The sequence below is a fragment of the Coturnix japonica genome, chromosome 1, assembly GCF_054131305.1.
Source record: "Coturnix japonica strain WE chromosome 1, WE-NBRP24, whole genome shotgun sequence".
Classification (NCBI taxonomy): domain Eukaryota; kingdom Metazoa; phylum Chordata; class Aves; order Galliformes; family Phasianidae; genus Coturnix; species Coturnix japonica.
This window is the reverse complement of record NC_140663.1, coordinates 103,481,679-103,494,369: the sequence shown is the minus strand read 5'-3', so window position 1 is coordinate 103,494,369 and position 12,691 is coordinate 103,481,679. Positions and strand designations below refer to the sequence as shown.

The 12,691-nt window shown below is 43.2% G+C and overlaps 1 protein-coding gene across 2 annotated transcripts in view; it reads right to left on the bottom strand.

Moving 5' to 3' along the window:
• SRPX (sushi repeat containing protein X-linked) overlaps positions 1 to 11,606 on the bottom strand; it is a 33,304-nt gene extending 21,698 nt beyond the window's left edge. For both annotated transcript variants that reach the window (XM_015884536.3, XM_015884546.3), the window contains exon 1: positions 11,485 to 11,606. In XM_015884536.3, coding sequence (XP_015740022.2) covers positions 11,485 to 11,554 — 70 coding nt within the window. In that variant the 5' untranslated portion in view covers positions 11,555 to 11,606. The remainder of the gene's footprint in view (positions 1 to 11,484) is intronic.
• Positions 11,607 to 12,691: the final 1,085 nt, after the last annotated feature.

The following is a 12,691-nucleotide window of genomic DNA, read 5'->3' as shown; positions in this document are numbered from 1 at the left end:
TCCTGAAACCAAATGCAGCTCAGTTACCCAGACCAAGTTAACGGGTTTTCCAGTAATTCTACATGTTTTAGCCTGGATGTTCCAGAGATGTTTAGCAACTTCCCTGCCTGTACTTACAAAAATACAAGCACGGATAGCTCAGACCTGAGCTTCCATGCACACCCAAAAGGCACCTGCAGGTTTCAGTCCCTTGAGGCACAGAAAGCAAACTCATATCAAGAAGCTCCCCTCAGTGCTCTATATCTCTACTGATAAAGATGCAAACACCATGTTTTAAAGCACAGGTCTCAACTTGCTTCAACAGACATGCATCCTATAGGATTCCATCAAAGTACAGCTCTTTGAAAGAGCAATTGAAATGCAGAACAGAAAGCTTCATAATTAGCAAATTCAAAAGAGGTCAGTGATGTCTGAAGTTTGTAAGCCAGCAGCAGCTTGTGCCTGGTGGAATAAAACCACCCAATTACACAGAAATCATGAATCTGATTAGAAAAATGTCTTCTGGGAAGAGAACCTGTGCCTGCAATCTCTTTCCTTGCCATCTGTGACCTAATGTGACTATGCAGAAACAGCAGCTGAAAGCGAGCACTACAGGTGTTTCAGATGAGTTTCACATGCTGGCAATGCTGTGTGACACAGAAAACAATACTACTAGCATAAGTTACCCCTTATTTCAATGAAATCACATACTCAGAATAAGGCAGGCTATGTCCATACCCTTTACTCTCACAAAAGTCGCTGGTGAGATGGAAAGAGCATGGATGCAAAAGTCAGTGCTTAACCAAGAAACGCTCTTGAAAATGACATTAAACTTCGCTCCCATTTATGTACATATGTCAATATCTTAGATACAGCAAATCCAAAGCAGAACACTTTCCACCACTGGTTTGTGTTATTTCTCTCCTCCCTCCAGGCTGGCAATAGGAATGGAAGTTGTTCAGGTGGCTCTGAGCCAACCCAGGCAGAAGGCTGTTAACACAGCGGTCAAGGAAAAGCTGGCAGACTTCACAAGAGGCTACAAACTCCCTTGCCAACACATGTGTGCAGCCCAGGGATTTTAATGCAGTCAGAGGCTGTTCCCTGCTATCTACTTTCACTGCAAATGTATAACCAGAGGTTTAGTGTCAGGACTGCTTATAACGTACATCACATTGTGCTTAAAATAGACTTGTAAAATACAAGAACCAGATAAAATAGCTTCTGCTGTTGAAACAAAGTGTTGATTTCTATTAAATATATATATATATATATATATATCTAAACAGGCTAATGAAGACATACTTGGGAGCTGACATTGGTATGTCTGCAACAGAAGTATCACTCATCTTATGCTGTGCTTCATTTCCTTCCGCATGGATCACATTCCCTTGATTGCTGAGCAGCACAACCCACAAGGTACCACAATGACTCATCAAGCATATGGGCTGTGGGGGGTTAAGCTGGGAGCTTGTTCCAAAAGGAAAACTCTGAATGTTATGTACGTGAACATCATGAAATACTGATTTTCAGACTGGATGGTCAAGTTTTGTTTTGTCTGTTTAATCTGGCAATGGAGTCCAAAAATGTTGAAATAACTAGGTGCAGAGAATGAGGAAGGAGTCAGTTTTAGTGTTGCTGTTTAATGAGCTGTCAAGAGAAGGCCCAAGAGCATATGCCCTTTCCTTTTAAAAGGCTCCATCTGATGGCAATCTTGCTAGAAAGCTGAAATGCAGCAAAACAAAATAAAACCCCAAAAGAAACAGATGAACAAAAGAAGTCCTTGAATATTTACAGTGGCAACACGTTACACCAGCAGGAAGCCAAATGGGAGAGAATGGAGAAAAATATTCCCCTTATGGAACTTCATGTTCCATTTTTGCTTAAGGAACTCATTAATAAATAATACTAGAAAAATAAAGATAGCATCTCTCTTCCTGATCAGGAGCAGTCACGATACCACAAACTGGTAGCAAAGAGAGAAAAAAATGCATCATGAACACCAAAACATAAACTGGTCCAAATGAACAGAATGTACATTCCTTAACCTACGTATTTAAGAAGAGTCAACACCCTCCATTACAGCTACGTAATGTAGAGCTAATGTATTTTACTATGCAGAAATGAAGCTATTTGTGATTCTGAGCACACAGAGAGCCTAAGCCTAAATCTAACAGTGTAAGTAGATCAGGAAGGCAAAGAATTCATTATTTACTGCAGCTAGGGAGTTGTGCATGGAAAATATAGACAGCTCTTGATAGAGAAAAATTCACACTGCCTGACAAAATAAAAGAGGAGACTCTACAAAGTCTGTCCATATGCTGTTTGTGGACTGGACGTGGACATCCACAAGACCTGCAGGTTTCTTTGTTGCTCTCATATTTGCCTGCAGTTCAGCCTAGATTCTGCCCCATCCTGGCAAGCATCAGCTCACCTCCATCATTTACAGCTTTGCTGCTGCTCAAACAGACTGCAAAACATAATCTAAGCGCAAAGTTCCTGGCAATCAAGGAAATTCCAGCTGTTTTATACCCCTGCAGCATGCCTTCACCTATCCTGTTTTCTACACTGGCTCATCACAGCAATTCTACTTTCTAATTTTTGTAAATTCTAATTTACAAATGCATGGCCCTGTTTTCCACAGAGGTTTCATAGTTTGACTGAGAACTTTCCATCTTCATCCTACTACAAAACCCTCCTCTTCTGCCAGGACTTCAGAGACTGGTAGTGCCTACAGACAAGCACGACCAGTGGCATGCTCTTTTTTAAGGTCTTATTCTGTGTGTACACTTAAATATACACTTCTTACCTTGTATTAAAACATTCTATGGTATAGCATAGACTCTGGGATAACTTTACAAAGGAAGAGATTGAAAACTAAGTCTGCTCTATTCTGAACTGGTGACAGATAGAAGAAATTTTATTTACTTTCAATGCAGACAGTGGAAACTGGCACATCTCAATATCTAACCTTTAATAGTATAGCAACAGATACACTGCTTTTTTCTCTTCTATCTACAGTTCACATGAATAACATGCAAATCTGTGTTCATGTCTGTGATCTCAGAGTCCTGCTGCGTCTGAAAGCAACACAGAGCTACTGTATCCTCTGTGCTGGCACTGAGCTCCCTCGAAGACTTCTGCACAATTTTTCCTTATCTTTTCTGCTTAAGTCATCACTTCAGAAAAACAAACATAATATACATATATATGTGTGTAACTTTAAAAAAAAATTATGTAATAATCAAATATATATATTTGATTCAAGTTCAAGCAGGACTTCCTGGCTTTAATTTGTTAGCTTGCATTGTCTCACTTCTCATGCATAAATGCAAGTCCAGTATAGAAGTCTATCACAGTTTAAGTTCCAACTCCATGCGAGTGAATTCCTTTTCAGAGAAATATGATGCATAAACATTGGTTTACAAAATCCACGTTCTAGAAAATGTGCTATTTAATGCACTTGCAAACAGATGAAAGCATTAAGAGCGCTTGGTATTAATACTGCAGAAGCCCTTGGAAGGAAAGGAGATTTCCAAGGACTCCAGGACTTCACATTCTTTTCCACTGCTTAGCAAAGGTAACATGAAATCAAAAACACAGGCATTACACTAGGGATGAAGAGCTGAAGAACCGACTTAATGCCACATATAGTGGCGAGCAGGTTAAAAACCGAGCAAAGAAGATGGAAAAACAGATGGAACTTGTAAAGAGAAACAAACGAAAAACAACCCACCAGGTACACAAGTACTTCAAATTTAATAGCAAACTTATCAATGGAAGACCAAAAGAAATAACTGCTGTCAAAACTCAGGAGGTAGGAATTTAATTTCTCCCTGAAGACTAGTATTAAAAATTGCTTCAAAGCAAACAGTACTTAAAATGGAGTTCACAGCCAAAAGCACAGAAGTTGTATAAACCAACTGATGAGAACTGGCTTGCATATTTTGTTTAAATTAATGAACGTTAATTATATCCTAAGGGAGACTCAGAAGAGTTTGCTACAGCCAGAATACATAACGCAGATTTTAAAGGAGCATTTGAGATGCTCCCACCAAACCTTAACTCATTTTTCATTCATATTTCTTTCAGTGGGAATTCCCAATTGAAAAGATGTTCTCCACGTTCTCACTTACATTGCTAATGAGAAGACAAACTGGTTTCTTTCTGAAATTGCTTGTCATGGCCATTTGTGAGAATATGGATGAGGAAATCTCAGTTTCACTAATGATACATACACGCCACAGAAGTCACAAGAGTATTATAAAAAATAAAGAGATGTTTTTATATAACAGATTTACGGCTTTGTTTGAATTCTAGTCACATCACTCACATTTCTTCTCTGAGCATCATGCTATTTCATTAAAAGGGGGCATATACCAAAGATCAGACCTTTTCACCTCATAAAGACAGTATAGGACTCCATCATATTTCACAGTTAGAAAAACATCAACGCTTGAAAAACTCTGTTGTGAGATTTCAGGTCTTGTTAAAGACAGACAGACAATCTAGCTGTTGTCCCTTGCTCCATCTGGGAGCTGACCTGCCCAACAGCCCCTGGGTCACAGTGGGCCCCACTCACCATCCTGGCTCTGCTCAGTGCTTGGGAACAGGGGGTGCAGCCACTGGGGTAGGCCCTGCCCCACTGCCAGCCCCTGTTGCACAAGTCCCAGCAGAAGGCAAGGAGCCACATGAGCTATTTCCTGCACTCGCTCCTCTGCCCCTTGGCACTACAGAGGCTCTCTGGCATATTTCGCTTGCAGAGCAACCAGTTCCATAGCAGCCTGCCACATGCCAACATCTGCCAATGTGAAACTGGGTGAATGCCTGAAGCATGAAGTGACAGAAAAGCATTCTGTTTCATCAAATCCCTGATCCAGCTGGCTTCCCAGAAAGGAAAGAAGATACATTGGGAAAATGAAGATACATTAGGAGTAGGTTTCAATCATCTCAAGAGCACTTGCTTTCCCAGCAAGAACTGTTAGCAGGAGCAATCCGTCAGCCAGTGCCCCTATGTAATACATACTCCAGACTTCAATAGTCTTCAGGAGATTGTTAATGGGCCAAAGTATGTGTATGGGAGATGGCTGAGAACTACAAGCCTTGAGGAGATGCAATCCTACATGAACTTGCAAACTGCAATAAAGAGAAACCTGCCAAATCCTCCTCCCCTGATCATACACAGGGTATCTCACTGATATGGCAGTGGTTCCTCACAGCACCTTCCTCAGAGAAAACTAGAAGTGACTTACAAAGTGTGGTTATAAAAGAACCACTCAAGCAAATATAAACCATAACATAAGTTGTTGCCATTGCTTGAACGGCACTCGGCTTTTCAGTCAAAGCTAATTTAAACAGTGCAACAGCTAATTCACCCAGCCGCAAGGTCTTTGTTACACCTTTCCCCTGATGTGTTCTTGCCTTCTATCTGCCTCACTTACCATTGCGCCCTCATTTAAATTAGGCCTCAAACGTTCTGGAGAACACTGGCATCAGCCTACACAGCACAAAAGTCATTAGCAGTACATTAATTCATGGTGTCGTGTGCCACAATACGGAATTTTTCTTTTCCCCCTCCTCCTGCTTTTCACCGTCTTTGTGCAACAAAGGATAACTTTGTTACAGCCTAGAGTAGATCTAGAACTGAACGGCACTTCAAAACCAATATCCATCAGCTGCACATAAATCAGAACTTACTTTCCTTGTGACAGGCTTATGTATATGAAAATACTTTGTTACTGAAATAAAGGACTTATATTTAATTCCTTGGTACTGATTCATTTTGGCAAACTGGTTTAGTTTTCCAACAGGAAAAACAGACAGTCATAAACTAAATGTGTTATCTTTTGATGAGCTCCAACTTGTTTTTTATTGCACACAAGCAACGTATGTGTTTTAATATATTTTATGCCTAAAACATCTAAGGCATTTTATAAATATGCCACACATTTAAGATCAAAGAATGGCCTGGGTTGGAAAGGACCACAATGCTCATCCAGTTTTACCCTCCTACACCCTGCTATGTGCAGGGTCACCAACCACCAGACCAGGCTGCCCAGAGCCACATCCAGCCTGGCCTTGAATGCCTCCAGGGATGGGGCATCCACAGCCTCCTTGGGCAACCTGTTCCAGTGCGTCACCACCCTCTGAGTGAAAAACTTCCTCCTCATATCTAATCTAAACTTCCCCTTTCTTGGTTTAAAACCATTCCCCCTTGTTCTATCACTGTCCACCTTCGTAAATAGTCATACCCCCTTCCTGCTTATATGCTCTCTTCAAGTACTGGAAGGCCGTAATGAGGTCTCCCTGGAGCCTTCTCTTCTCCAGTGCTTGTATTTTCTGAAGAGACCACAGGACACATCATCAACAAGTTCTCAGGCAGTTAATCGCTGCAAACCATCAAGTGCACTGGTAGAAAGGATAAAAAGGCACTGGTGTTGCACCAACAGCACAGCTATCTTCTATGCAGGTGTTCACCCCTCTTATTAGAGAACTACTCAGAATTTGATGACATTGATCATACATTTCTTTAGAATAGCTCGCAGTTATGGCTACCTCCTATTTCTCAGGGATACAGATTTCCTACTCACATCCAGATGTAACCAAAGTAGCAATGAGGCAGACAGAAAGACAAGTCAGGAGAGCACAGCCTAGAGGAGTGGATGTCAGTAAGCCAACCTGCTTTTAATCTTCAGGAATAGCTGGATAGAGTCATGTTAACTCCGGCCCGTTTTATTTAGGAGTGACACATTATAACTAGAAAGCCACAATGGATGGACTCAGGATGGGAAGATGCAAATTAAGTCATTATTTTAAGTGCACTGTCCAAAAATTGAAAACTTTAAAGAGAACTGTAATCAGCAGAGGCCTACTACTGTGTGGCAGCTGGAAGCAACATCTCACCCTATCTGGCCAGCCACTGTCAGGAAGTCTGACAGAAAGACCTCAGTGGGACACCAGTAAGGCCCACAGATCTTATGAGGTTACAACTTTCCTGGGACAGCCACAAGGGAGACAGACTTTGCACAGAGATTCCCTTTGCCAGCCCACACTGGTTAAGCGTAGGCTATGGGTAAGCCATGTAGCATGACAAGGCACTGCTGGAGAGGCTTGAGTACATGACTACTTCCAAACTGCAAGACTATTCTTAGTGTACAGATGTATGGCAAGGCCTAAATCCAGCACCTTAAAAAGCAGTGATATTTCCTGAAAAGAAGAACGGGGCAAAAAATAGGAAAGAATGAAATCTGATGTCTTTAATTCCATCTCAAAGTGGAAGAGAAAGTGTCTATTCAAAGCTATGTAAAATGTAAGATTTGTCACAACTGGGAAAAAAAGGGTTTCTTTCTTTAACAGCAACATAGTAATTTCAGAAGCTTCAAAACAAAGTTTCACTATAACACAAGCTTCCAAGTCATCCAAATTACACACATGAAGCATTCTCACACAGGTATATTTTTATCCACTGCCCTGCAGCAGAAGATAGCAGTAACATAAAAGTTATTGTCATATGATTTCCTCTAAAGCCACAGAAGTTTTCTCTGTGCTTCCACAGCTGCACATCATAATGTGAACACTGTACAAATCCAAGAATTACATGCATGTATACAAGTATTTACTCACCAGTTCCAAACAAATCAATACAATTCAGAATTACTATGATGTGTATAGTTATATATCTATATTTTAGACATGGTTTTTTACCCCTTGAGAAAAGCTCAAAATGACCCTCCGGTATCTCACATAAGCAACCCAGAATACCCATCATTTCACATATTCTCACTAATTTGTTTTTAGGCCCTAAGCATCAGCAAAACTTGGTATCTGAAAACAGCTTCTAGCCTAAATCCCACTTATGTCATCTGTTCTCATATGCAGACACATTTTTATTCACTAGGCAAAACATGAAGTTGTACGAGTGGTATCTGCTCAAATGGCAAAAATCAATGCCAAAAATGCTTGGCTTTCTCCAGCTGCCGTCACACAAGCTGGCAGAGGGTGGGTGATGTGATGCAGCTGGGAGTGCCTCCACCTCCAGGGATGTGCTGCAGAAAGTCAGCTGAATGGCACAGCACCATTCAGCACCAGTAACGATGCACATCCCATCCCTGCTGCCAATTTTGTGTCAGTGTGCACTAAGGGGTGAAAGAAAGCAGCTCCCAGCTCAGCAGCCCCAGCGTTGGATGCACTAAAGGTCACTTGGCCATGCTGGTACCAGCCTTTGAACGCGGTCTTGTGCTAAACGCATTCTCCTTCCACCTTCACAGAACTTAGAAGGAAGATGTAATTTTAGATATTTCTCTGAGGAAAAAAACTGCAGCTGCCAAGAAGCACTAGTTAAAGAATAATGTGAGGTGGGGGAAGGATTTCTAATCATCCTGACTTTGCACTCGATAGAACTTTACATTCCATATAACTGTTGCTTTCACGTTTCTGTGCTTTAGGTACACAGCAAAGGCATCATTTACTTCCTCAAGCACAACAAAATGTTGTCAGTATTGTTTAGAAAAGCTAAGAGAAGACATCAGTAGAGCTAAGCTTTCCACATTCCTTAATTTGAGTAAATTTAAATTGACTTCCACAAGTGTCTCTGAAGAAATACAAAACCTTTTTCCCCTTCATTGAGAGAGATGCAGAAGAACAAGCTACAGTTGTGCTGCAGAGCCCTTACGGAGCTATTCTGAGTTACAGGAAACATCAGAATCATCACATTACAACCTCTCATTTGGAGCTACTTTCCAGATATTGCAACATAAATCTTCAGTCTCAACAGCTTTAATAGCGCTCTTTGAAATATAATTAACAGCTAGAAGCTATTAAGAGCAAAGAACTCACAGCCAGCCTGCAGTATTCTGCATGGTGAGCTTTTAATTTAATGTGAGACAAGTTAGCAAATACCAACTATTTCAGTGACCCCTCCAAGACATCTTATCTGCTGTAATTGAATTGCAAGAAATTTCAACATGGAGTCAAAAATCAAATCAAATCAAACAACAGGAAAATAGGACTCATCACTTATATCTTCACTGCACATTCCTGTAAACGATGTTCCTCATACACTCTCTAGTCTTCAGTCAGATAAGGAAATTTTATCAGCAGTACGTCAAGGCATCTGAAAGCACAGGATGAAACCCATGCCCATCTCCAAACTTCACTCTTACTATAAATCAGTATCTACATAGTAGACATTTTACATAGGTATTCCAAATTACTTCACAATGGTGCACTTTTCTGCTATTTTTACTCAGAGAGGAGGAAAATAAGCAAGAGCAAAGCAAGCCTACACAACTTGCCCAAGTTACACATGAAATACATGAAGACTCTGACTCTCCAATCCAGTGGCTCATCCCACAGAATGCTGATATAGCAGCATACCAAATATTTTTCCTTGTACCTTCATTAGCCACAAACACAACTCAGTTGTTACTCATCCAGTGCCTTTTTGTTCTGTTTTTAGACAGCCTATGGGACATCCAGATCAGCCTTCTCTACACATGCAGTATTGGTGCACTTGGCTTCAGGGGACCAGCACACACAGAACTAAGAGCAGAAGGGAATCTTGCACATGCTCCTACAAAAGTAGTCACCTAGGGTTAAGGGGCAGACAGCAGGCTGTGTTAAAAAACACACTAAGAAAAACCTCAGCTGACACAAGGGGCCCCACCCTTGGCAATACAGGACACCAGCTGTTTTAGGGGCTTGGAGATGGCTCCCTGCCTGCTCTTCAGTCCACTCTAACAGAGAGGAGCTCTGAATAGGAATCAAGGCATTAACTGCAGTGCCAAGTTCATTACAGCTTGCCATACATAGAACAGTGCCTATCTCTTGTCTACTTACAGCGTAAACTCAAATGGGCAACAACCGCCCCTCTCTCAATGGCTGCAGAGCCAGAACTCACCAACAGAGTCCTCACCCCGCAGTGACAGCTACTCTTCCCACAATCAGACTTCCATCTGCGCATTTTTAATATGAACACATACTTATGTTTCAAAGCATTTCACTTGTACATACTGTTTTTCAGTTGCTTATATTTCATACAGGTTTTGAATGCAGCTCTATAAAATCACATCGGCTTCAGGTGACCTTAATGGCATCTCTTCACCCAACAACGTCCTATTCTAATACAAAGTTGCTTTTTTAATGCAACATAACCACTTCCTCTTACTTTCGTTACATAGTTTCTTTATGGACTTACTGATGTGCACAGTTATGGATGGTAATGAGGGGAAAACCACCCATTTACAGCTTCACTTGATTTCATAGCAAGAATAAAGATTTGAACAAAGATCACATTTTCCTCTATTAAGAACAAAACCAAACAAACACCACAAAAGAAAGGGAGTGTGAAACCTTAATTCAATTTAAGGGTTCATAAATACAGCTGCTGAAAGCTTAAAGTGTTTGGAGCCTTTGACATTAAGCACTAAGAGGAGAATTGGACTTGCAAATGACTGAAAGCTGAAACAAGCAGGCTATTGTGCGGGCAGCTTGAAGATGATATGCAAGCAGTGGGTTTTTGAGACTGGAGAACTTCCATTTTGGCCTCTCAGAAAGAAAAAGAAGAACAGGATATGAGCATCCTCTGCAAACTAATCGAAGACTAACATTGACATGAACCGCAAAGTAAGGCATTCAGTCATCTTCCTAAGAAAATAAAGGGAGCTTGGCAGCACAGCATTCCAATGAGAAATGCCAGGATAGAAACCTCCGTTGTCTTTGTTGATTTAGCAGCTGACACGTCCAATACCTTCACGTTTTGTAAAGAAAAAACATAGAAGCATCTTTCACACTGGAAAGCAGCTGGCTGAAAGAAGCCAGCAAAAACAACATAAAAACTAACTTGGACTCGAACACCATCACTATATGCCACCTCATGCCCATGCACGGCCAGAACTACCGCTGCAATAAGGACGGCTCAGGCTGCAAAGCACAGCACCGGAGTGAGCATAACTGCCCAACAGCTGGGAACTGTTGGACACCTTCCCCACCTGGCTGCTTTCTCTGCAGTGCCAATGTGCCCTAACACACCTGCACATGGATCCACACCTAACCCCCAACACACTCTGCTCTGACCGCAGATCTCTGCTGACCACACCTGTTGAATGATGACCATATGCCACCGGCCTCACCTGCACAGCCTATTAAGGCAGCAATCTCAGGGCAGCAATCTCTAACTCCATGACACATAGCTGCTTTAGAGTAGCGGCTACAGCTACACGTGGATTTACTCCTGCCATAAAAGCGGGCCTACGTTTCAGCTTACTTCCAGCTCTGCTAAAACCCACTCCAACAAGCAGAAGTGAAACAACATAAGGCTGCACTGTAAGCACCAGGATCACAAGGACTTGGCCCCATTTACTCTCCCAGTTGTTACACCGAAACAAGCCTTCTCCACGCCCGATCCAACAAGGACACCAAAACCCGACGAAAGGCTCCGCGGTTCCCCGCAGTCCCAAATCCCCGCTCCGCATCCCGGGACCCCACTCCCCCGAGCTGCCCCTTCCCTACCCTCGTACTCCAGGCTGGGGCAGGCGGCCAGGGCGAGCAACGCGGCCAGGCGCAAGCAGCGGCTCGCCATGCTGCGAGGAGGCGACGGCCCTTCCCGGCTGAGGGCTGCGCGGCAAAGGGGCAGGAGGAGGAGGAGTGGGACGGAGACATCCTCGGAGCGGGCTCCCGGGCTCCGCCGGAGACTCCTCCTCCTCCTCCCGCCGTCGCCGGGGCGCGGAGACCGCTCCGCCTCCCTCCGTCCCGCCCCGCGGGGCCTGGGGGGGCTGTAGGATGGGGTCGGAAATCGCGAGTCGGAGGCTTGAATGGTGAGGGTAAGGAGAAAAAGGTTGGAGTCCTTGAGAATGCCCTTAACTCTTTGAGCTGCTAGGGTGTCGGGGTCACGCTGTCAAGGCTTCCTTCCATAACCACAAAGGCTAGAGGCATTTTTTCCCCCTTCCAGATGAAAGCAGATTCACTCAGCAGCAGTAGCCTACAGAAGTGAGGGCTGTAGGCAGAGCATCAGATGTTCCGACATTTGTGATTAAAGTTTGAATTTTGTCAGCCCTATTACAGCTACATGTTGGCTTCCTCCCTCCCCCATTTTTCCATATTGAAGAGGAAACATATTTTATGTTGAAAAGCAGCTGAAGGTGCAGTAAAGCTCTGGCCTAGCTAAAGCACTGCTGGGAATTGCACAGTAGGACAGGACAGGAGAATCACAGAATCATACCATCACATTTGAGTTGGAGGGACCTCACAGCCCACACACCCAACCCCTGCCGTGGGCTGGGCTGCCCCCACCAGCTCAGGCTGCCCAGGGCCCCATTTAACCTGGCCTTGAGCACCTCCAGGTATGGGGCACCACAGCTTCACTGTCCTCCAGGGAAAGAATTTTTTCCTACTATCTCACCAAAATTTCCCCTCGTTTATTTCAAAACCATTCCCCCTCACCCTATCACTATCAGACTGTGTAAAAAGTCAGTCTCCATCCTGTTTATAGGTTCCTCTCAAGAACTGGAAGGCCACAATGAGGTCTCTCCAGAGCCTGCGTTTGGGAGCTTCCTCCCAGATGTTTTCTTCTAATAGGAACAAAGCAGCACTCCTCCCCACCCCAGCACACCACACCAGCATTATACTGAGCCCTGCCCCAGGAGTGCAGTCCTGGGCACCGTGTCGGTGCTGGAACACCAACATCAGCTCTTCTCCCACAAGACCCTGCACTGCCAGC